The 25042-nt window shown below is 41.9% G+C and overlaps 1 protein-coding gene across 8 annotated transcripts in view; it reads right to left on the bottom strand.

Moving 5' to 3' along the window:
* LOC123811466 (STAM binding protein) overlaps positions 1-23109 on the bottom strand; it is a 30860-nt gene extending 7751 nt beyond the window's left edge. For 2 of the 8 annotated variants that reach the window (XR_006784392.1, XM_045827594.1), the window contains exons 1-9: positions 22477-23023; positions 20939-21153; positions 11559-11634; positions 11203-11298; positions 9693-10059; positions 7458-7582; positions 6438-6575; positions 1105-1217; positions 356-455 (exon numbers count right to left, since the gene is read on the bottom strand). Coding sequence is in view for 7 of the 8 variants with exons in the window: in XM_045827594.1 (XP_045683550.1) it covers positions 356-455; positions 1105-1217; positions 6438-6575; positions 7458-7582; positions 9693-10059; positions 11203-11298; positions 11559-11634; positions 20939-21141 (1218 nt within the window). In the remaining variant the exon portion in view is untranslated. Of the gene's footprint in view, positions 1-355; positions 456-1104; positions 1218-6437; positions 6576-7457; positions 7583-9692; positions 10060-11202; positions 11299-11558; positions 11635-20938; positions 21154-22115; positions 22137-22476 lie in introns of those variants that run through there. The other 6 variants (XM_045827599.1, XM_045827598.1, XM_045827595.1 and 3 more) reach the window with 6 other exon arrangements.
* Between the last annotated feature and the right edge of the window lie 1933 nt (positions 23110-25042).

Raw genomic sequence — 25042 nt, forward strand, 5'->3', positions numbered from 1 at the left:
AAATAAGCCAGCTATGGCACTAGGTACTTTCTGCATATTATTTCATTTAATCCTCTTGAAAACCCTGTAGAGTAGGTATTATTATTATCATCACCCCCATTTTTACAGGTGAGGAAGCTGAGGCCCAGGAAGGTGGAGTAGCTCGAGCAAAGGCACACGGTCCGTAAGCGGCAGAGCCGACTCCAACCTGCTCCTGTGACACTCGCCCCCTGCTCGTCCTCATCAGGACGATCTGAAAAGACGGGTGGATAAGGCTGATCTTCTGTATGGGTCACAAAGTGCAATGTGCCTCCTCAGCTCTAACTGTCCTCCCTGCTTGAGGCACAGCCCCGGTTTCTTCTACACAGATACCTACACAGAAGAGCGGTGGATCCTTGCTGTGTGGATGGAATCCTTTCTGGCGACAGGAAGAAATCTCCTCTAGTCCATGATCAGTTAGTTTAAAGAATCCAGTTCTGAAAAAAAGAAAAGTCAGACCCAAAATCAAGCAAATGCGCCCCCCATCACACACACACACACACACACACACACACACACACACACACACACAGCAGAGCTCATAGCTCATTTTGGGGCAGCCCCAAAATCAAGCAAATGCGCCCCCCATCACACCCCCCTCCCCGAGCTCATAGCTCATTTGGGGGCAGCTTCAAAGTGTGTGGGATCATAGGTCTCTTCTCTGGTGAATGAATCAGAGTTAGAGAATGACTCATCACTGCCACCACACTAATTTTGCTGGGGGAATTCACAGTGAATAACAGGATTTAGAATGAAAAAGAAGTTAACATTGAGAAATTTGTTCAATTTTGAAATTTCTAATCTGACATCCACCTCTTAAAATTCCTACTGCTTCATGTCAAATACTTCAAATTTCTTATGTCCTTTTCTTAGAAAAGCACCTAAGTTGTTGCTTGGATATCTTTTCAAACAAGCATAACATGTTTATCAGGCGAAGTGGCTTAAAAGGAAGCCTTTCAGAACAGCCAGTCAATACCACAGTCTATTTTATAGAGAACAAGGTCTTAAGACGGCACCTTTTCCTCTGAGGCTTTTCCTTAACTGTCTCCTTGTAACGCCCCATCGAATGGTGTCCTAGGTACTTACTCCTGGAACTTGGGGGAGCAAACAATGGCTATGGACTCCGGCAACATCATCTGGTAGGAGCAGTGCGTGTGCAGGTCAACACTGGAGAGGAAGGCAGTCTGTGTGGGATGAGTCTGAGAAGGGAAAGAGCAGTCAGACCCTCTCAGTGAGGCTACCCGGCTAACCCAGCCCATGTAGGAAGGAAGAGTCAGATAGCTCTCAACAGCTGGTCACAATCTGGTTGTCAAGTACAAAGTCATTTGTAGCCATGAGGGGTGTGCATGAAGTTCATAATAGATAATGAGCTTCCTTTCCAGCAGTGTAAACAAGGGTTGTTTAATGTGAGTGTGTGAAGAGACTCATAATCTCCAATTTGTTTAACTCCTCATACGCTCCCTCTCCACAATGAGAATCATCCATGCTGGAATAGATGGTACAGTTGTCCAATACAGGAGAAGTCAAGGACTTAATAAGCCACAGTTAGATGAATGACTCTTCTTCCTGAAGGAGGTGTCGTGAGATCAAGCATGAGTCTGGGGCTCTAAAGGCAAAGACGGCAACAGTTCAAGTGCATCATCCAAGGACTTAAGAGGCAGCGGGTGACCAGGATTTCAGTGAGTAGTTAAATCACACAAGGGACCCAGTCTTGTTTGGGAAAAAGATCAAGATACTGAAATTTGAGGGTAATCAGTTAAAGCACCATCTAAATGTATATTCAGTTTATTTCATTTGTTTTCAGTTATTTAATGTTTTATTAAGCACACTTTTATACACAATTGAACAAATATATAATGACGTATGTTCATCTTAGAGGGGGTGTGATTTTAGATAACCAGAATGGAAAAAGAAAGGCCCAGTATGACTTAAAAAGACCACCAACCTTAACTGACAGAAAAGCACAGAAAACAAATAAGTATATTTGACCACCATTTTCAAACTTGCTGTGCAAAACCTGAAGCTCCCGAGGTGCTCCACCCCTGGAAATGTCCATCCTGAGAGGAACTTCTCTTTTTGTATTTTTTAAATTGTAGATTTTACTTATTTATTTACTTTTAGGGAGAGAAACATCAATGTGCAAGAGATACATCATTGACTGGCTGCTTCTTGAACACCCCCAACTGGGGACCTGGCCCCCCAACCCAGGCATGTGCCTTGACTGGGAATCGAACCAGTGACCTTTCGGTTTGTAGGCCAGCAAAAAAACCACTGAGTCACACCAGGAGCTTTTCTTTTTTAAAAAGCTCATTAAATGGTTCTTTATGTGCCACCTTGTCTGAGAAGCACCAGCCCACAGAACACTGTGGCCAGCTTACTGTGGAAGAGGTCTGCAGGGCAGGAACCGTTAGCCGAATAGAGAGAGGTCCTCACGGGGCAGGTAAGAATTTTGGTGAGCACAGGGAAGAACAGTTTCCATCTGAAAATATGGTCCTATAGACTGCTGAGGACAGATGGCTGGACAACACATTTTATCCCATGGTTAGAACCAGTACTGTAACTGGGAAGAAATGAGGCCTCTATATGCTGAGCTAGGCCTCTGATCTTAGGTTGGGTTAGCTAGAAAGACAATATAGAGACACAAAGCAGGGGCTCAATAAATAATTGTTAAACTAAATAAAAAATCTTGCCTTGAGCCTCTGCTTCCCTCTAACTATTATGCCTTCACTCCCTCTCCATCCCTTTACAATTGAGTTTCTTGAAAAAATAGGTATGTCCACTGTGTCCACCATGCTGGGGACAGAGGAAGGCATTTTTATGGAGAGAAAACAATGTACCAAAGGAACAGAAATGAGCAGGGGGAGTGGATGCTGAGGGCAGCCTGGGCACCTGGACGGGAGCAGAGCGGTCACAGGAGCAAATTCAGGCTGGGACCAGGTAAAGGAGCACCCTGAATACTGGGTTGGGAGCCACAGGACAGGGGACGATCAAACATGACAATGCAAGGCATTTGACTAGAGAACTTGGTTTGTGGCTGGCAAGGTGCAGAAGGAAGAACTGATCTTTTACATTTTCCTCTTGCCAACTTTAAAATTGGAGCACACTTATGATCTGCTTTTGTTTATTTTTAATCCCAAGTTAGGAAGAATGGAAAAGAAATATCGTGGGGGGTGGGGAAAGCTGAAATGCTATCAATTAGGCTCTAAATTTGTTCCTACCTGGGCCCTCACTGATATTAGAAATCCTGTTATTCATCTGTGGGTAAGCTTTCTGAAGTCTGAACAGTAAATATTCCACTTTCCCCATCTCCTTCAGGTCCTAAACCCCCATCTCCCTCCCACTGGGCAGTGGATCTGGACTCCAATCTTGTTGAAATCAGATCACCAAAAATGAGTTTCCTTAACTCCTCTAAATATAACCTCAAAAATCTCTCTGTATATTTATTTCACTCTGCCTTCAATTCTGTCTCAGAGTAATGAGAGTTTCTCTCCCATATGTGAATGTCCTTTTTTACATTTGATTTGATACTTTCCAACCTCCATATTACCTGTCTCTCCTGCCCTTTAAAATCTCCTCCACTGGCTCACGGGTGCTAAACACACATGCAGACAACTACACCTGAGAATGGAGATAAACCTTAAAAACATTGAGCAAAAGAAGCCAGACACAAAAGAATACATATTACACAATTCTATTAGTATAATGTTTAAAAGCAGGCAAAAGTAAACATCCTGTTTAGGAATACATGTTTAGGTGGTAAACCTATAAAAAACGGAAAGGATTTCCAGAGAAGTCAGGATGGTGGGGGGGGGGAGCATGACTGGGCAGGAGACTGGTGGGGGCCGCCTCTGGCAACGTTCTGTTTCTTCAACAATGTCTATTTCTTATAGTTTGTGTACACAGATGTTTGCTAAATGATTCATAATTTAGTTTATGTACTTATATATATAGTTGTATTTCAAATGTAAAGGTTTAAAAAAAAAACAAAATCAGAAAACACATGTTTAAGCTTTCACACTAAACCATAAATCAAGTGAATCTTCTCTCAACCTGGCTACTCTTCCAGCTGCCTACCATTCTATCTCTTTCCTTCAGAAATGAGCTCTTCAAAAAATTAGTGTGTATTTTACTATCACCACAACCTCGATTCCCATCACTTCTTAAACCCTTATAATCTACTCCCACCACTGCCTAAAACTCACGAAATCGAGGTCATTAGTGACTTTCTCAAATCCAACAGGCTCATCCAGGTCTTCGCTATTCTGGAACTCTCTGCAGAATGTGACATAGTTAACATCCTGAAGTTTCTTCTTAGAAAGTCCTCCTCCTTTGACTTCTGTGCCTTAACACTACCCTCACCTTATGTCTCTTTGCTTCTCTACTGCCGACTTCCTATGTCCCCCCAGGTAGCCTCTCCCCTAGGCTGCCAGTCCTCCAGTTTTGAGGTTTCGAAGATCAGCTCTATGCAGAGGTTCCCAGGTCTCTTTATTTCCTCACTTTGCTCCCAAGTTCCAGCCACATTTCCAACTGTCTGATAACTACCTCCACCAACTTAATGTCTCATTGGTACCATCGTCATGCTCACAAGTGAACACTATTTACCCAACTTCCAAAGTAAGTCCTCCTCCTGGAGTCCCTGTTTCTGCTTATGAGATGATCACTGCCACTGCTGTGAGTCAGGCCCCAAGTCTCTACGTCATCATTGACTTCTACTCATCATCCTCTTACTCATCCCCACATCCTCTGCAATCCTACATTCATCTCCTCCTACCCACACACAGTGACATCACCCTGGCTCTCATTATTAGATTTTATTACCACAGTAATCTCTTACATGATCTCCTTGCCTCAACTTATCTTAAAATTGCCTTTGTTTTACATTTTCTGAAGTATGGCTTTGATTTGTCATTGCTCTACTCCAAATGTCAGATTGCTATGTTGTATACCTGCAACTAATATAATATTGTTTGTCAACTATGCTAATAAAGAAAGAAATCATCACAAATACAGAAAAGGAAAAAAACCCCAAACTTTAAGAGTTCTCCACTTACTGAAAAGGACAACTATTCTGTCTATCTACTCAATGTATCATATCAAAGCTTATCTACTACCATTTCCTATGCGAACCACATGCCAGCAAACGACGCTCAAGGCTCCGGGAACACCGTGTGCCTCTTCCAGGGCCTTTCCCTCCATGCGGAACTCTCTCTTGGCCCATCTGGTCAACATTCTAGTAAATCATACCAAGCATGGTCCTTCCCACCTCTGAATTCCACAGGGCTCTCTGCTCCTCTTGAAGAACTTGGCACATTCTGCCTCATTTGAGGAGTTATAATTTGTTTGTGTCTAATCTCCTTCATGAGACTAAGATCGTATCTTACTCAAATCTGTATCCACCTTCAGATAAGGAACACATTTTCTCTCCAATGGGGATGCATGATGAAAGGCAGATATTCGTGAAATTAAACTGAGTAAAGGACAGAGGCACACGGGACTGCCTCACAGGCCAGTGTTTCCCAAATGCTAACATGCACATGTGAGTAATCTTCCCAAACACAGAAACGAGCTGACTTTGTTGTATGTAACCCTGGCACACAACGTAAAAAGTAGCTTAGTCTGTGAGAGTGAGGAATTAAAAAGGAACAGGAAGTTAAGAAATAATCTTTCGAGATAGAATTATATTCTACCTGAATATGACCAAAAGACTACATAACATATGGAGACACTTGAAAATCCCCTATACTGGTGGCCCTTCTGGCTTATACAATGGTATATGCTGCTTTAACAAAAAACCAAATGCAAACATCTGAATTAACTCCCTTGGCTCATTTAAAGTACTTTGGTTTATATACCTGTAGGAACATACAGAGTATGAATGAAGTAGGTGTAGTCTGTGTCCACTTATAGTCTAGGCCAGCATCCCATCACCATTCACACTCATGAGGGAACTGGGGCTTTAGGAAAACAAGTTCATTGTTATTTAAAACCTTTTTTTTAAATATTTTATTCATTTATTTTTTAGAGAGGGAAGGGAGGGAGAAAGAGAGAGAGAGAGAGAGAAACATCAATGTGCAGTTGCTGGGGGCCATGGCCTGCAACCCAGGCATGTGCCCTGACTGGGAATCGAACCTGCAATACTTTGGTTCGCAGCCCGAGCTTAATACACTGAGCTACGCCAGGCAGGACTTTTAAAACTTTTTTTTCAATAAAATTTAAAAGCCCTTAGTAGTTTCCAGAAATCAATAGTGGAGTACAAGCAGTCATGTATGCTAGGGAAGTCAAGTCTCCATCCAAGGGAGGGAAACACAATCATCTAAATAATCTGAGAATAATTCACTTTGCTCAAAGGAAAAAAGCAACCAGTATGTTTATAACATTGTGAGAGAAGAGGCTGACCCTGAGAGCTCGGAATTGCTTACATGAATCCAGCCCAGTGTGATGAGGCCCTGCTGATCCTGGATGAGGAAAAGCTCTTCTTCATTCTCCGTGTTGCAATAATCAGACCCAGCACTTTGCTTGGGGATGAGAACATGGGTGATGGTAAATTCATTCCTCATCTGTCAAAGGACAAAACAGCCTATCACAATTCCCTGGCACTCATGCAACTCTACTCTGCCACAACAGTAGAAAGTTAAACATCTGTATAAATAAAGGCCCTTCCCACCCCAGTCTACATCTCGCTCCGAGTGCCACACCTTGTGGTTCACAACATTGGTACTGATGTGTATTCCCCGGGGGGTGCTCTGAAAAGTTACAGATGCCCGCAGCCCTGGGGCAATTTCCTGCTGTAGTGAAATGGGTCTACTTGTGGTTCTCAAGAAGTTCCACAAATAGTACCATTTCTCTTCCCTTGCTCATGTTTAGTTTCCCTTTTCCTGTTTCTCTAAGTCCTTCTCATCCTTTAAGGCTCAGTGTAAGTCTATTCCACGTCATTCATTTATTCCTTCAGCAGTTAGTAATGGGCTCTGTAAGTGCCTCCATTTAACAATCTTTCCTTCCTTAAAGTTCTTAGTGCTCCTATTGCACATGCTATTCAGAATGCTATTTGTCTTTTGGCGTATATCCCTCACCTTTCCACAGTGCTGGGGTACTTTCTGTGGACACATGCTACATGCCTTATGTATTTCATATCCCCAAGTCCCACCTTAGAGCAGGTGCTTGAAAAAAATGATATATAGGTAATGACTGGATCTTCCCACCAAGTGTGGAAGTAGGTATTTCTTACTACTAGCATTAAAATAATCAGTTCAATTCAAGGGACTCTGAAAATCAACCAAACACAGAGTTACCAAATTCAAAGCAATATCTGTATTACACTGTCCATGGTCCCTTCAGCAGAGGGGTCAGTACAAAGAGTAACTGACCCTGTTTGTATTCTCTGAGAGTCAGAGGTCAAGGGGGAAAAAACAATTTCATCTTAGGAAAGCATTTGTTTTTACCAGTTTTCCACAGAGGATGCCACAGGTCTCGACTCCCCGAGCAGTGTTGGCACTGGCTAGTTGGAGAAACTGCGGGCACAGCCTCCCGGGCACCACCACGTGGCGCAGTCCGTCGATTGTAGGAGCTGTAATGGAGAAAGGGGAAAAGTCTGAGACCACTGGCAGAGCCTCCCCACACTGACTCAGAGTTGGCAACCCTGGGAGAGCGATGCCAAATCACTGCTCCCCTCCGCCTTGTCCCCTCTCCCCAACCAAGGTCAGGCAGCAAGTGGGAAACCTCATCCTAAATGGCAGGAGAAAGAGGGCTGTAAAGTCTCTTCTCCAATCTCTGGCTACAGCTGTTGGGAGTACATTATTTGAAGAAAAGAAAAGAGGCTTCAATCATTCAAGATAAGACAAAAGTACACTACTACTGAAAAGAAGTTTCTGAGCTATTCAGGAATTCTGTCACCATCTAATACAAAGGATGGAAAAAAATCTCATTCAATTAAACTTTCACTTCTATTTTAAATCTCTTTGATCTAAGATAAGAATATCAAAGAGTAAACCTTTCAAAGAAATACACCAGGATACATTCTAGATAATGGGAAGTAATTTGGGTAACTACTTAATTCTGAATTTATTAATTTAGAAGAAAGTTAAAATGGTAAAAGAAAACAACAACAGAAATTGTGGTCCTCAGAAAAGGCATCATCCTGCAAAGCAAGGGGTTATCAGTTTAATACCTGGTCAGAGCACATGCCTGGGTTGTGGGTTTGGCTCTTGGTTGGGGCTTGTACAAGAAGTAACTGATCGATGTTTCTCTCTCATATCAGTGTTTCTCTCCCTCTCTTCCTCCCTCCCTTCCTCTCTCTCTAAAAATAAATCACATCTTTAAAAAAATGTGACCCAGTCCCTGAACACCAAGGAGAAACCTATGAGAGCCAGCAGGCTAAAATCAGGAGGTATCTCTCATAGTCAAATTTTCATTAAAAAAAAAAGGAAAAAAGGATATTTTGCTTTTGCACATTCAACAGCAAGATCTGAACTGCTGGAGAGTAACAATGGCAGACCACGAGCCAAACAGTCACATGATAATCTGATGACGTATCTGAGGATTCTGAGTTAAGGCTTGGCACAGTGCTTCCCTTTCAACTCAATAATCACTTACCAAGTAGACACTGTGTTCAGCCCACAGGGAATACAAAACAGAGTAACACTCAAACCCTAACCCTCCAAGAAGTTAAAATCTAGTCATTGACAAATGACTACACTATCAGGTAGTGACCTCAACTGCATTACAGATAATAAGAGCTCCAAGGGTTTTAAGAACAGAATCAATCTGGTTGAAGGGAAGGGGATCTGTTAAAACTTTAAGACAATCAGGAAGATAGACATGGAGAAAGGAGATTTTAGGTTCAGGGCAAATGTTAACAAACCTCTTTGGATAAGATCATCCAGGAACTGTTCTGGCAATGTGAGAGTTCAATTTGACCAAAGCATAGAGTATGTATGAAGGAACAGTAGTGACAGGCAAGTCTGCCAAGTATGTGGGGGAAAAAATCCTAAACGCCAGGCTTCATAGCCTAGCACACCTTGCCCACTCTTACAGTGTCCTTTTAAGTGGATCTTCTGCAAAGCAGACTTGTTCAAATGATTACTTGAAAGCATCTTCCTACCCAAAAAGATCTATTTTAATAATTAAGGTATACTCTTTATTTTGCAGCTATTATTTTCTCAGACGGTCAACCACTGGTGAAAGGAGGAAGACTGTCAACAGTTTCTATGGTTAGACTGAATTATCAGATTGTATCCAGTATTTACCTGACTAAACTCCTTAAGGATTAGGAATGTTCTCAGGGCAAGCACAATTCAGTAGTCCACTGCCCTATCAAATCAGCTGTTATACTACAAAGTGGTACAATTAACTTCAAATGTCTTTTATAAAAGGCCAATAGTGGTGTCTAGTTCACTGAACATTTCAAATCTCTGTATCGCCCTTTACAAACTGAAGGTGGGACTTTCAAGGATAGTATTAATTCTTCAGAAAATTGACCTGGATCCAGGTTAATTATATGGCTTAGGCAAAGGCCACTCTCATAATACAGCCAGTGTGATAGCCAGTGTGATAGGACGCAGCATGGCAATACAGCCTAGTGAGTGGGATCATGGAGGTCATCTTAGGCTGAATCCACTGGAATGACATACTGTTTAGCTATAGCTAAGATAGAAGAGGACATGAGCAAAATGACTCACTACTTTCTGAGTTGCTCAGCGATCCAGGTTTCAAGGACCTATCCACCGCAGGTGGCTTGGCAGGCCTTATGGTTATATTACAGTCTGAGGGCTGTGTGGATGCAACAGGTGCCGTGGGGGACACATCTAGGGAGGGCTTCTCCAAGTCAGGCACCAGTGGGCCGCCTAGGCCAGGGTCCACCTTCCCAAACTCCTGCACAATTTTCAGCCGCTCCTTTTCTAGCTCCTGGTTCCGGATCATCTCCTCAAAGGCACGGAACTGTTCCTGCTCCAGCTGTTGCTGCTTCTGTTGTGCTACCCTTTGTCTTTCCTTTTCCATCTCCTGCTGGATGGCCATGTTCCGGGCATATTCTTCCGCCTCCTTCTTCTACAAAGAAAGACTAGGAGTTAGGCTAACACTACACTCAGTGACTTCATATCTCAGGAGGACAAGGCTGTGCAAGTAGGGGGATTTCCCAAAATGTACCTCTGCTCTGACCTGATTTCCCAACACAGGATTGATGCTTCCCTTGCTCCCTCTACCCCTACACACACGGAAGAGTCACCACTACTGTCTTTCTAGCCACCATGTACCTATTCTGCAAGGCCAGTTACAGTCCTAATCCTCTTAGTGTTCTTCCCAGTGACTCTAATGTACTTTCTTCTTTACAAAATCTCAATGCAACTTATTGTTTGCACATCATAATAAGAATCAGAGACAGTTTTATTCTCTGTTTCATGTCTATATTCTCTATCCCAAATAGGGATGTAAGACAGAACCAAATCCAAACTTATACCTCCTATGTTAGGGGTCTCATTGAATTTTCAACACAAAATGAAGTCTTGGTAATTTTCTGGTGATCAGTTCAATATAGAGTGACATTTTTAATGAACAAGAAATGTTAGGTAATAATCTCCTTCATTAAGGCTTTCGCTTACTCAGTGTCTTAGAAACACATGCCCCATAGCTGCTCAGCTCTCTGCTGATGTTCACCAACAGAGTCCGGCACAGAGCTGAGCGGAGTGCTGCAAAGCAACGCGGAGGGCCCGCCACCGGGCGCACTCCCATCTGTCACAGACCTCTGACAGTGCCCTGGAGTGTCTCCACGAGCTTGAACTGACTCTTCCTACCAAGAATTACGTGAAAATGCCTTGAAAAATAATCATTTCAAACAGGTATAGCCTGTTTCAGGTATAACAAAATGTGAATCAAACCTGACAAATTCTCTGATCTAAAAACCTATGCTTCAGGGAGAATTTTCACTGTTTTTTAGGTTCTTGTTCCAGATATAGCAGACAAGCAATAGATTTTCTGTCCCTCAAGTCACCCCCTTGGGCAAGCAGGCTAAATCTGTGTTAGAACACTCAGTCTAAACATTTGTGCTCTACTTTTTTGTGTTCTGGCCTTTGCCAAAAAAAAAAAAAAAAAGTTAAGTATCACATTAAAATCACAGGATCTGCTGAAATATTATAATCCCAGAGCAGCCTAAGAAAACAAACTAATTTCCCTACTTTGTTGTTATATACTCACTTTTGCTTCATTATGATCTGTATATTCTTTGGTGTATCGTTTTAACAGCTCTGCCTTCAGCTCTTCTGCTTTGGGAAATGCAATCTCCTTTAATTTCTGAGACATACACAAAAATACTGAGAATCAGAATAATTCCCCGCTAATTAAGTAGAGAAGTCAAATTGGCAATAGCAACAATGTTTCTAAAAACAATTTAAAATACCCCCTGCTACTTCATACTGATCTGGTGAACCAACTGTCCTCATCTCCCACGGCAGGATTTGGTGCTCAGAAGCAGACACTCCTACTTTTACTTTGAAGTCAGTGTGCGCCACTCTGAAGCTTTTAGATGGGCACCAGTGAGAGTGAAGACCCACCTTTAGTGTGTCTTTCTTTTCAGGAATGACAGCTGATTTGTAATCTCGATGTTTTGGTAGTTTCTCGATGAAGAGCCTAAGGAAACAGATTAGAATGATTATGATACAAAGAAAATGAGCAAATGGCCAAAAGATTCTGAAGCAATGCAACTCCCTCATCCTGCAGCCCCTGCAAGACAGGGATCTAGATGTGCCAGGCAGGGGTAGCAGGCTCACCCGGACAGGCCGCGTCCCCCCACCCATCTCCAGCCCTCTAAAGAGCAACAGAGTGTTTCTCTCTTCTCCCAACTTGGGCCTGCTGCAGCAAGCACCAGACTCCCACAACAAAATATATGGGGGGACGGGGGGAAAGCCTATCCTGTACCCAAAAATATAGCTCCAAAGACATTCTTTTCTTGTGACAGCAACAGGTCTCCAAAGGAAAGGGTCTCTGCCACAAATAATTCTTCAAAGAACAGCGAGGCAGCCAATGGTGGGAAGCTAAAGGAAACCCACGTTCTATTTCTACTCCTAGCCCCATGTGACCTTTCATTTTAGAACTTGACTTTTTTCCCTTTGTAATTCATGTTCCTTTAAAGAATACTCCTTACATAAAGCTAAGCACAGAGAAGCTTCGACAGCACCTGTGTGTAATACATTCATGTAACATGTATAACATGCATTATGATCTGATGAAAAGTACTTAGAGAAATATAAGTGCTAGATTTTCTCTTTTAGTTCTTGCCCTTGGCTGTAAAGCTCAGTGGGAAAAGTAAATTGGCTCAATTCACAGACTTCTAACATTGAGAATGTCTACTTGGGGGCAGTGAAAAAAAATGGAATTTCAGTGCCAGCTTCAGAATCTACTCTTTTAACTACTACACCACACTGTCTCCACATGGTTCCTGGAATGTCCACAACTGTGGGAGGGGTTCTGAACAGAGCAGTCTTTTAATAGAATTAAGCTGTAAGAAAATACAAGCCAAGACCTAAAACAAATAAAACAGAGGTAGCTTGCTCACAGCCCTAAAATATTCTGCTATAGTTGGGATTAACTGAGTCTTTTCCATTATCTATCAGGGGTGGGAGAAAAGCAGAGACGGAAACCTCGGTAAGGGGAAAAGAAGGCTCCCCCAACTCGCAGTACAACAAACCGTCTACAGATGAGTTCGCCTCCTTTGGCTCTATATTTGACATAGAAAAATTTCCTTTTAATCCAACACCCCTCAGGCCAGGATAAATTCTAAAATCAAAAGGATCCTAAAAATCTTCCCTTTGGGTTTATGAAAAAGATATAAAATGGTTAGTTTCCTTGAAGTCTAAAACAAGTACAAATTTATTTGTTCAGTCATAAAGTTCTAACAGGATATTAAGATAAATAAGAGACTTACAATTCAGGAAGTCTCTCAGTCTTGCCCTAAAGACAAAGGCTCACGTTCCTGCCTTCAGTAGACCAACAGAGCTCTGTGCTGCAGCCTGAGTCAGCCAGGAAAGGACCAGGCCACAGGAGCACTCGCTTTACATTTGCTTATGGCTCAACCTGAAGAAAGAGACTGTAAATGCCCTGAGGCCAGAGACTACTGTCTCCTGCTTCTTTCTATATTCCTACAAAGCCAATGCAGTGCCTTGTATATATCGCACTCAATAAATAGCTGATGAACAGGATGGACTTAAACCTGTGGATGAGCTGAGTGAAAAAACCAAAGTGTAAATAAATGTGTATTACTTTGTAAGAAAGGGAAAAAATTACAAATCTGTATATTTATTTATCCTGCTTATAGATATATAAAGAAAATAGGAAGTATATACAGTAACTAACAAAAGTAGAGGGCAGGGGAAATAGGGTGAATGAGACAAGGGTGGGAATAAAACTTTTCACCGTGAACCTTTTTATGTTCTTTAAACTGTGAACCAGGTAACAGAATCTAGTTTATATGTAAGGAAAAACTTTCAGACCTATACATGAATACTTTCCCTTGTTTCAACTGTTGCCCTTTTTCTGAATGGGAATATATGGGCCAAAAGGTCTCTTGAAAGTGAGACTGGGCCACATAACCCATTTCCCATACTGGAGGATACAGAGCTTAGTGGTTAGGGGGACAGGCTCTGGAGCCACCTCACCTGGGCTCAAATCCTGGCTTGGCCAGGCCATTTACTGTGACCTCAGGCAAATTACTGCATCTCACCAGCCCTGTTGCTTTATATACATAAATTACATAAGTGGAGACAAAACACTACCACCTGATAGGATTGCAGTGATGCTTAAAGAGATAAACAAATACAGTTCTGAGTACGGTGCCTAATATATAGCTAACATCTATGTGCTTATATAATTGTTTTTACTAACAAGTAAACAAATAAAAAATGTGCGCAAGAGACGAAGACATTAACACCAGGACTAGAAATGTTCCAGGCATAGAATAGCTGTGGCCCAGATGTATACTGTTCTCTGGGGTTAGATCTGGTTGCAGCCTAGGCAGAGGATATGTACTAAAACAAAGAAAGATGTGCTAGCAAAAATACAGGCCAAACTCCCTAACCGAACAATGGAGAAAAGAGATAAGGAGAAAAGGAAATACAAAAGGTGAATAAGTACATGAAATGGTATTCAACTTTACTTATCATGAAGGAAATTGAAGTTAAGATGAGATACCATTTTCATCTATCAGACTGGAACAGTCTTAAAGGCTGATTATAACCAGTGTAGGCAAGGGTGTATGGAAATGAGTGTCCTTATACACTCTTAGCAGTACTACGGTTTGGTAATACCCTTTTCTTAGGGAAGTGAGACAACTATTAAAAATTTAAAATGTGCATATTCTTTCAACTCACAATTCCACTTCTAGAAATTTACCCTATACAACAGTACAAAAGTGTACACACACACACACACACACCCCCCCACACACCACACACACACACGACTATTCAACATGGCATTCATTGTTCATAAAAGCGGGCAAAACTGAAAACCTAAATGTCCAATAGGGGATCATTTAATAAATTATGGTGTACCCAAATGTGATAAACAATGTAATCATCCATCCATTTGTTCAACACATAGTTATTGAGTGTCTACTCTGGGGTCAGGCATTATTGTAAAGGCTAGGGATTTGGTGGTGAACAGTCATAAATTCCTCCCCAAAGAGTGTACACTGTAGTGGGGGAACAGACAATAAACAAAACAAAAAGTATGCAGATAATCAGCGCAAGGAAAAGTCATTATAGAGAAGGGAAATAGGAAGTGAAGGGGGTAGGGGCTGAGACTTTAGATAGGGCAGCTAAGGGCATCACTGGCAAGGTGGCATTTAAGTACAAACGGGAAGAGAGGGAGGCAGGAAGAGATCAGGGATAAGATTGTTCCAGGCAGAAAAAATAGCCGAGACAGTGAGGTGAATCAGTATGTCCTGATATGGAAAGACAGACAGGCTGTTAAGAAAGCAAGTTGTAGAACAAAATAGATTATATGATTTCATTCATGCTTTAAGAAAAAAGGATAAACATGTGAGTCCATGTGCTTGCATGGCATAAACATTTTCTTGTAGTATATATGTACAAGAAACAACAGTTTTACCTCTGGGAGATGACACTTTTCACTGTAATATTTCCCTTGCTGTATGTTTTGGAAAAAATAGTTTTAGTCAATGTACAAATATTAATTTTGTAAAAAATAATTCAGAAAGTCAGGCAGAAATTATATAACATGAGAATATTAAGGCCTCTCATTTCACTTCTTCTAGTCTCAAAGAGTTAATCAGCCAAGTCAGCACAATCACAGATGAAGAACTCTTCAGTCTATGAGCTCCAATGCCAGTTGTAAGCATTTTCAGTGCTGGTGACAGACCATTTTCAGAAAGTGGGTTTGAGTTTTAGGAGGCTCACACAGCTGACAGGAACTGCTTATGCCTTCTGTAACTACCTTCTGTGTAGCCTAGTCAATGACCATAAAAAGCTGTGAAAGAATCCACTGCCTGGATTATTGGCTGTGCTCATCATGAAACTATGCACTGCTTTAATGTGTGCAAAATGCTTCTCCTATACCGGGGTCTGCAAAAGGCAAAGCATTCCTACAGCAGGGAAAATCTCTGAGTGGGGAATGTGCTTGAGATCATTCAGATGCCTGAACTGCTCCAGGGAAAAGAAAAAACATGCCTTTTAAACTCCGGAATTGAAGGATCCACAAAAGGTCTAGAATGATGACTCCCAATATTGGGGGAGGCGGAGGAGTGGTGACGTGGATGCCTGCCCTCATCCTTCCTCAGTTGTAATAATTGCCAAAGTGAGCCATTGTTACTGACAGAAATAGACCAAGTAAAATGTCCTAAAAAAAACAGAATGAGAATCCTGAGCTAGAACTTTTTTCTTACTCTCAGGGCTTGTTGTTTCACAGAATCAGAATTAGGGTCTTAAGGGTATCTGCAAGAAAAATGAAGGTAGCAATATTTATTGATCCAGGTCAACAAAATCCCAAATTAACCCCCAAATTTAACAAATTAAGTAAATGAGCTGCTACATCTCATCTCTTTCTCATTCAACTCTCCTCTAGGCCTAGTTCATCATAGTAAATGGGAACCACATACAGGAACAGACTACCCATCAGTCTGGCTATTAACACTAACATTCATGTCACTCAAAGTAACACTGAGTCACAGAGAAATATCAATGCCTTAAGAATCTGTGTACTCTTAATCCAACCCCCTCTTGCCTATTTAGGAGTTTATTGCTACAGTTAAATACTATCTTTTCTGTAACAGCAGTCTCTCCTTCTCCACGGGATCTTTTTCATCAGCAAAAAAATATGCTCTAGAATCTTCCATCTTAAAATACATAACACATTTTCAGGTACTCCTTGTCTCCCTTCAGTTACTTCCTCATTTTTCCACTTTGCCTCCAATCCAACCTCTACAAAGCACTGTCTATGTCAGGTCTTGGCAAACTGCACTAGTGGGTCAAATCCAGCTCTGTTTTTGTAAATAAAGTTTCATTGGAACACAGCCATACTCTCTCATTCACGTGTTGTCTACGGCTGCTTTCACACTACAAGCAGAGGTCATGACAGAGATCAAGGCGCCTGCAAAGCCAAAAATACTTACTATGTGGCCCTTTACCAAAAAAGCGGGCTGGCAGCATAGTCACTGTCTCTACTTTCTTACTGTCCATTCACCTTTCAACCCACTCTAATCTAGTGTGTTTTTAATCTTTCTAGTGAAATCACTTACCAAAATCACCAATGACGTTATGTTACCAAACCCAAATCCTCACCCATCTGACCCATCTGATCCAGCTGGCTCCTCTCTGCAAACACTGACCTTTATTGGCTCTCATGGCACCACCCTCTTCTGGACTTGTTCCTGCCTCTCCAACTTTCCTCAAAGTCTCCTTTCCTGGTCCTCCCTTCACTAACCAAACTCAGGGTTCCAGCTCAGGCTCCTTCTCTCATTCTATAGTCTCATGATCAACGATTCTTGATCCTTTTATGTACCATGGATCCTTCTGGCATCTGATGAAACCTATAGATTCCTCCTCGTAATAACTTAAGATACAAAGAATTACAAAAGAAGCCAATTCTACTGAAATACGGTTTTCAAAATATGAAATATTGTGATATGAACTTCTTCACTGATGTGTTCTTTATTAATGCATACATCAATGTATTGTTAATGCATTTATTAATGCATTAAAAACAGGACCTAGTCATGGGTTTAGTAATTCTGCACTATGAGGTAGTGGTAAGTATAAATGCTACCTTGAGATATCAGTAAAAATTGTAACGTAAAATGAAAATATCTTGATTTCTATTGGTGACAAAATTACAAATACAGGCATACCTCATTTTATTGTGCTTTGCAGATGTTTTCATCAACATTAAGGCAAGATCCTCTCTACCAGCAAAAAGATTACAACTCGCTGAAGGCTCAGATGATGGTTAGATTATTAGCAATGACGTATTTTTAAATAAAGGTATGTATTATACACTGTGTTTTTTAGACATAGGCTATTGCATACTTAATAGACCACAATATAGTGTAAACATAACTATATGTTATAGTTATGTTAATAAGTTAATATGTACTTAGAATATGTAATTACATGTTAATATGTACTAGGAAACCAAAAAGTTCATGTGACTCACTTTACCGCACAATTCACTTTAATGCAGTGTCTGGAACTGAACCCACAATATCTCTGAGGTATGCCTATATTATTAATACTGCTGTTATTTGAGGCCTATATTCAAAATCGAAGGAAATGGTAAATTTCAGTTGGAGGTTAGTAAAAGTAAGAAAAGTTTTCCCCAACCAAGAATGGACTCCAAACTCCATCTATGAATCACTGTGGAGTTCCTGGACTCCCGATTAAGAACCTCTGTATGATGAGCACGGGCTGCGAACCAAAGTGTCGCAGGTTCGATTCCCAGTCAGGACACATGCCTGGGTTACAGGCCACGGCCCCCAGCAATCGCACATTGATGTTTCTCTCTCTCTTTCTCCCTCCCTTCCCTCCCTAAAAATAAATAAATAAAATCTTTTAAAAAATAAAAAAAAGAACCTCTGTATGAGAAGGTCTCAGTGGTTCTCAAGGTTCCAGAACCGCTGTATACTGAGGACTCCTGCATTTGTATTTCCAACTCAGACTTTTCTAAGTTCAGGCTGACTGGTGCATCCAACCTCCTACTGCACATCTCTACTTGGATAATTCACAGGCATCCCAAACTTAACATCTTAACATGTCAACTTGAACTCTTGAAACTTCCCCTTTCAATACCACTCTCTCCATCTCAATAAACATACCAACACATCCCACATGACTCAAGGAAGAAAGCTGAGGTCAATCTTGACATAATCTTTCCTAAACTATAACTAGGTCCCATGGACTCCACCTCCAGAATGCCAAATCCACCCGCTTCTTTCCAGGTCACCACCGTCCTTCAAGCCACCAGCCTCCCTCCTGAACGGTTTTGTTCCCTAACTAATCTCCCTGTCTTCTCTGAACACTCCCTCAACTATTCACCACATGGTAGCCAAAATTTATATTTTTAGAATAAAGTAAGATAAGATTTAAAGTCACAACCTCACTTAAAACTTTTCAGTGGTTTTCTATTGCTCTCCAGGTAAAATGCAAACTCATTACCACGGCCTATACAGTTCTACAAGATTCATTCCTTCCTGCCTCTCTGATCTCATCTGCAGTCATCCTGTTCCCTCACTTGCTACACTCCAAACACAATGGCCAACGCTACTGTATCCTTCAAGTCTCAGTTTAAATCTCATCTTCTCAGACAGACCTTACCCTGACTACTCTAATTAATTAGATATTGGTTATTCTCTGTCACAACACTCTGTATGTTGCTTTCATAGCATTTTTTTCATTTTGTGACTATAGTTATTTGCTTACTTATTTGTTGTCTTCTCTCATATCCAAAAAGGTACACCAATAAAGGTAGGGGCCATTTTATGTGTTATGTATGCAGGCCCTCACACAGTGCCAAGTATATGGTAGGTATACACAATACTTATTTGTTAAATGAATATGGTCTTTGACCTCAAAGCACTTTCTATGTGGGGCAACAGGACCTGGAAGTCCCTTAAAAAATACCTGGTAGAGTCATTTCACGGTTCTACTGAAGTCTCCCTAAGGAATTATGCCCTTGGGTTTCATTCTGAGAGAACTATCTACAAGATTACTGACAATATACAAGAATACTATTTCTACCAGCAGCAGAATATATGAAGACACGGCTAGGAGCCAAAAAAACTTCTCAAGAAAATAAATTGTGTGCCCACTGTGCCTAGGAATGAAAAACTTATTACAGTAAAGAGAGGCCAAAATGTAATTACAATTCTATGAAACTTTATCAACATTGAGGCCACAAGATGAGGCATGATGGCGTGGATGGAATTTAAGATCTTTGAGAAAACAGGCACTGCTTCTAGACTTAAGTAAAAAGGACAACAGCAGTCCCTTTTCGCCATTCTAAAATCACAGTATGAGTCCTAGACTGTCCCCTCTTAACTCCAACTTTTCTTCAGAGTACTGGTTACCAACCAAGGCAACTTTATTCCTCAGAGAACATTAAGTAATGTCCAGAGACATTTTTGGCTGTCACAGCTAGGGGGGGCAGGAGGTGCTGCTGGCACTCAGTGGGAGGGACCAGGGCTACGGATAAACACCCTACAATGAACAGGATAGTCTCCACAACAAACAATTGCTCAGCCCAAGATGTAAATGACGCCAACGCTGATATACCCTGTTTTCCAGTGGTATGTGATCAAAAGCTTATTGTGCCATTATTGATAAGCATATATCACCTCTGGGAGGACATATGGGAAACTAATACAAGTGAATGTCTGCAAAGAGGAGTGGCAGGAGACGTAGTTTTTAAATACTTATGTTTTTAAATATTTATACCCTATTGTGCCTTCTGAATTCCACACCATATGTATGTGTTACCTATTCAAAAACAATAATAAAAAATAATTTAAAAATAGTCAGTGTGGCTCAAGACTATGATCTCAAAAAACAGAATATTATCAAAAGGAAAACAAAAAGGACAGAATCCATATTGGGTTTTGTCATTCCGAAATAGGGCATGAAGTACACTGCTGAACGCTGGGCTTGTCTCCTCACCTGTAGAATGGGAGGATGATGTGCACTACTAAACACACACAGAACCGGGAAGATCAAATGAAATAATGCAGGCAAAATGCTCTGTGAACTATCAAAAGCCATACAAATATACTATTACTATTTTTAAAAGGTCCTGGTATTACCAAAGAAGACTAGGAATTATAAATGAGACCCTGTAACATTACTCCCTTCCTAAATTACACATCACTGGGGCTTTAGGAGCTGTTCCCTGTTAATTGTACAGAAATCTTTTATTTATGCTGCTAAACCCTAAGATGCTAAGCAAGCAAAGGGAGCCACACAAGCTGTAGATATTCAACACTTGTTTGATGATTTGCATAATAAAAGTTAAGAAACAAGTTAAAAAACTTTTCCCTAAACCACTCAATTTGCTACTAAATAAGAAGAGGTGAGGAATTTTGGTTCTGCAAAGCTTTATCATCAATCCTATGATTAATAGAGGAGAGGAAAAACATTCATCAATACAAAACATGGACAGTTCAACCACCAACTCTCTTGCCTAACAGCTGGCACAGGCCAAAGAGCTAGGTCTTTGACTCATGAAATACTGAATCATGGAGATAACTCTTTCAGTACTCATGTCTTTGAATATCAAGGACAGCTAATATGTAGGAGCTGCCAGCAAAAATGATTAATGCTAATGATGTAAAGTTCTCTAGCTTTAGCAATTCTGAACAAATAAATGAGCACAAAAGCAGAGTGAGTGAAGCATCAGTCACTGGAAAAGAAAAAAGTAACTGGAGGTGTCTTACGTGATATACTTGTTATAGAGAATGAAGGCATGCTCAATGTTGCCTTCCTCAGAGTAAATGGATGCCATTCGGATAATCTCGACTCCAGAGCGGAAGTACCGTCGGGGTGGGATGTCTTCATTTATCTCCACTGTGCTACCCATCTGGGAGAGAGCCCTCACCCGGTCTTCGGGAGGAAGGCTCACATCTCCATGATCAGACATCAGGACCAAGTTCTGAGACAAGAAACAGAAAAAAAGACGACATCAACATCATGGACTACATCATCCCATTACAACCCAGCACACTGGGAGGAAAATACCACATGCTGTGGCTCGTATCAGATAATGTCTCCTACAAGAAGGCTGAGACCCACACAGAAGCCCCTATCACAATGATGAAGATTGGCAGACTCAAAAACCCACAGTCCCTGTGCCATAATTAGGTGGTACAGGGAATATAACTATACTGGGCCACAGGGGTTTAGTTCTACCCTTCATGCTAATTTTTCTGTCTCTAGGTGGCCCTGCTTTCAGCACTATATAAGAGGAGGGACAGCATCTTATATTTCTGGCATTGTTTCTCCTCCCAGCTACCCATTCTATCTACCCCAGTACCTGGCAGAGTATACTCAATGAACTTTCATGGTGATTGTTAATGCACTTCAAGTCTGATTATTTTTATTGAGCCTGAGAGTAAACTGACATTTTCCTATGGTGTTAGCTAGGGAAGGTTAGTTAGGGAAACTGGTCTGGGAATGAATGCTCATAATCCTAATTTGCTCACTAAACCACTATTCCAGTCAATCTACATCATTCATCATACCAGTGCAAGGAATTTAGATCTTGAAAACAATTCACCCAAATGTATCTTCACAGACTAAGGACTCGTTGAATAACAAAAGGGCACAAGGTAACCTGGCAGCAAGAAAACCTGGGTACTTTCCCTTCCTGGGTCTCAAACTGCAATAATTCTACGATCTTTGCAGATATTGTTGTTGTCAGAATCGGATTCCAGCTTCCAATCAGGTATCACTCTGCATCATTTCCAAAAAGAATCTGGATATTTGATATATATTGAATTACAGCACATACTAACCAGCATGCTCTGAATATATTAAGCTATAGTAGAATTCCCTTTGGAATTCAAGGCCCTCTGTCACCTGGCCCTATGTTGTCCTTTTAATTTTAAACCTTACCCCTTCCCAAAGGAGATCATTTGCTTCAGTCAGGACTCTGATCTGCCCAGAAATCCTCACATTTCAATTTCACTTGTTCATCCACTGTTGTTGTTTCCCACTGCAGCCCCTCCCTCAGAGTTCTCTCCCCGCCAATTTTGTCTCCAGGTCACATTTCCTCCACTAAGCTTCCTTTCTAAAACACCCTAATAGTACAAAAGCTGTGGGTGCTGCCAAGGATGCAAGGCATTCCATCTCCAACAAAGCCTTTTTAAGACCTCAGAAAGCCTAAGCAAATCTAAAATCTCCCCAATTTGCCTAATTAGTATACTCTGTCCCGGGCCCATTTAAAGCTAACCGAAGCGGAGGATGCTTGTTGTACCTCAGTACCTCTCGGGAGAGGATGTTTGGGGTCACGACTGCAACCCTCTCCTGAGGGCAGCAAGCGGTGCCCCGTACTGCAGGCCCAAACAACTCTCCAGAAAGGAAATCAGCATCCGTAAACAAGGGAGAAGGGGTCGTAAAGGACTGAGGGGGAAAGACGAAAAGGAGAAAAGCAGCAGCAGGAATGACCGGAGGGGGCGTATGCAGCGGACGGGGGGCCTCCTGACAACCGCCTGAGGCCCCTCTTTGAAGGCACTCAAGCCCAAGTTGCCAACTGGGACAAATATCATCCAAGGTCTTCAGGTTTTTCGAGTGTGATAGGCGGGGACGCGCTGGGCCCAGCGGGGGACAGGATCCAGGAGCCGGCAGGGCCTTTGCGCGCGGCGGGCCGGGCAGGGGACCCAGGGGAGGCGAAGGCGCTAAGCCCCACACTCACGGCGGATGCTCCCCTTGAGTCCGACCACGCTCAGAGACCGGGGCCCACCACATACCCGGACCCTTCCCAACCTGTCCCTGCGGACGGCACTCGGAGCTTCCGAGCTTCCGTAAACGTCACATCCGGCGGCCGCGCGGTCCACTCCCGCTCGTCCGGATAAACTACATTCCCCAAAATTTAGGACCTAGGGCCTATGGAGCTGATGGGAGGGGCTACTGAAAATCCAACCAATGAGGAGAGAGCATGAGGGCGGCCATCTTGGTAAAGGAAATCAACGGGGAAGGAGAACCAAGTAGTTAAAGGGACTAAGGGCCAAGCTTGCTTTTGTCATTAGAATTATTTTGATTTTGTTAGGAAAATCTTGTCAGCTAGGCTGTCTGTTACACACAAGTCCAGCATTTAAGGAGGCATTGCTGGCCCAGAGTAGCTGGCTAAACTAACCAGGATTTCTAAATCAGGGAAAGGAAAACAAATTTTCAGTTTGTGTTATTTCTACACAAAATTGATGGCTTGAGGTATTAAATAATAGCTTTTATTGATTAGAAAAGAAAGACTAATTTTTAATGTGAGCACCAATACCATTTATTGAAAATGAGCGTTTGATTTCTAAAGGTCAGTGTACAAATCCATAGGGACAAAGATCTGTATGACCCAGTTTTTTTTTTGCCCCCCCGCCCAGCACAAGATGGCTATTACACCAATATAAACAGAATGGCACATTCTGTGTGTGGATGTGTGTGAGTATGAATATATGCACAGTCTCTTTCGAAAAGGTCCTACAAGTCACTGCAGTCAGTCTCAGGAGACCTTATATATACCACTACTTTGAAACTTTATGCCTTGGTTTAAAAGTTTTACTTTCTTGGCAATACTTGACTCACTTCCGGTTAACCCACCTCCAATTTTGGGAGCCTTCTTGTGAAAGGCCAAAGTCAGCGCCATCTGCTATTGTGGCACCATTTGCTGAGCAGGCCTGTGCCCTTGTTAAACATGACTGCCATCTTACTCTTCCGAGTGTGTCCCCAGGACTGGAAATTACTGGAAGCAAGAACAGAACTAACCACTCTCTACTGCCCCTGGCAGAAGAAAACATTGGAACAAACTGCAGCCCCTGTTACAGTGTCCTAACAACCGAGGGGCCACACAACAGCAACCTCCTAACCCCTTTTAATCCCATTACAATCCAATAAAAGTTCAAAGCCCCCACCCCTCAGTGCCCGTGCATATCTGCACACCTAGCCCTTTCCCTCTCTTGGGAAAATAAAATAAAAACTTAGTTTTTTGTAATTTGCTCTTTTTGTGAATTCTTTCACAGCCTGTGTCACCACCCTAACATCCTGCAAGCTTGTTAGTGATTACGTGACGTACCTTTCAAAGTCTAGCTTAAAGCTCCTGCACAGGTGTTACCTCTTCTTCCAGGCCAGCATCAGATCTTTAATTTTTTCTACTCCCTTTTGTGTAAATTTCTCTTGGATTTCCCTGAAGTGATTCTGTGTGGTCATCAGCTTTTCAGTCTTGTGATTGAAAGCACCTAGCAGATCCTTTCCCCTCTACAAGCATAAATATGCATGTCAGTGCTAGGGTCTACTGTTGATTCTCCTGGATCCCTTGCAGGTAACTTTGGGAAGACAGCTGTAAAGGGCACTCTCCTGTGTCTTCAAAACTTTTATTTCTATACTGCCTCTTTCCCTTCAGAATGTAAACATTGTGAGTCGAGTGAGCATAAAGAAATTGATGGACTAGGGGTGCTGGTCATAGGGAGGGCATACAATACAGGTGGGGTCCTGGCAGGAGACAACACAGGACAAAAACCAACTGATTCAACCTCTTAGTAAATATTTCTTCAGCATCTATTATGTGCCAGTTTCTGTTCTATGTGTTAGGGATATAGGTGTGAACAAATCCAGGTGGATTCTGTTATTGTGGTAGTACAGACAGAAGCAGAGCTGATGGAGTATGGGGCCCCTAGGGGCATCTGCTCCCATTGAGCACATTCTCCAAAAAGTAGCTCTTTTTTGTAATGTTTAACTTAAGTTAGCAGAGTTTACAAACCTGCTATATGTTCAGACTATGAGGAGAAGGCTTTAAGAAGCAATGACTGGGAAGCACATGAAAGAGACATAGTTAC

Source organism: Phyllostomus hastatus, unplaced genomic scaffold (genome assembly GCF_019186645.2).
Source record: "Phyllostomus hastatus isolate PE091 unplaced genomic scaffold, TTU_PhHast_1.1 phas_scaffold_78, whole genome shotgun sequence".
NCBI lineage: Eukaryota > Metazoa > Chordata > Mammalia > Chiroptera > Phyllostomidae > Phyllostomus > Phyllostomus hastatus.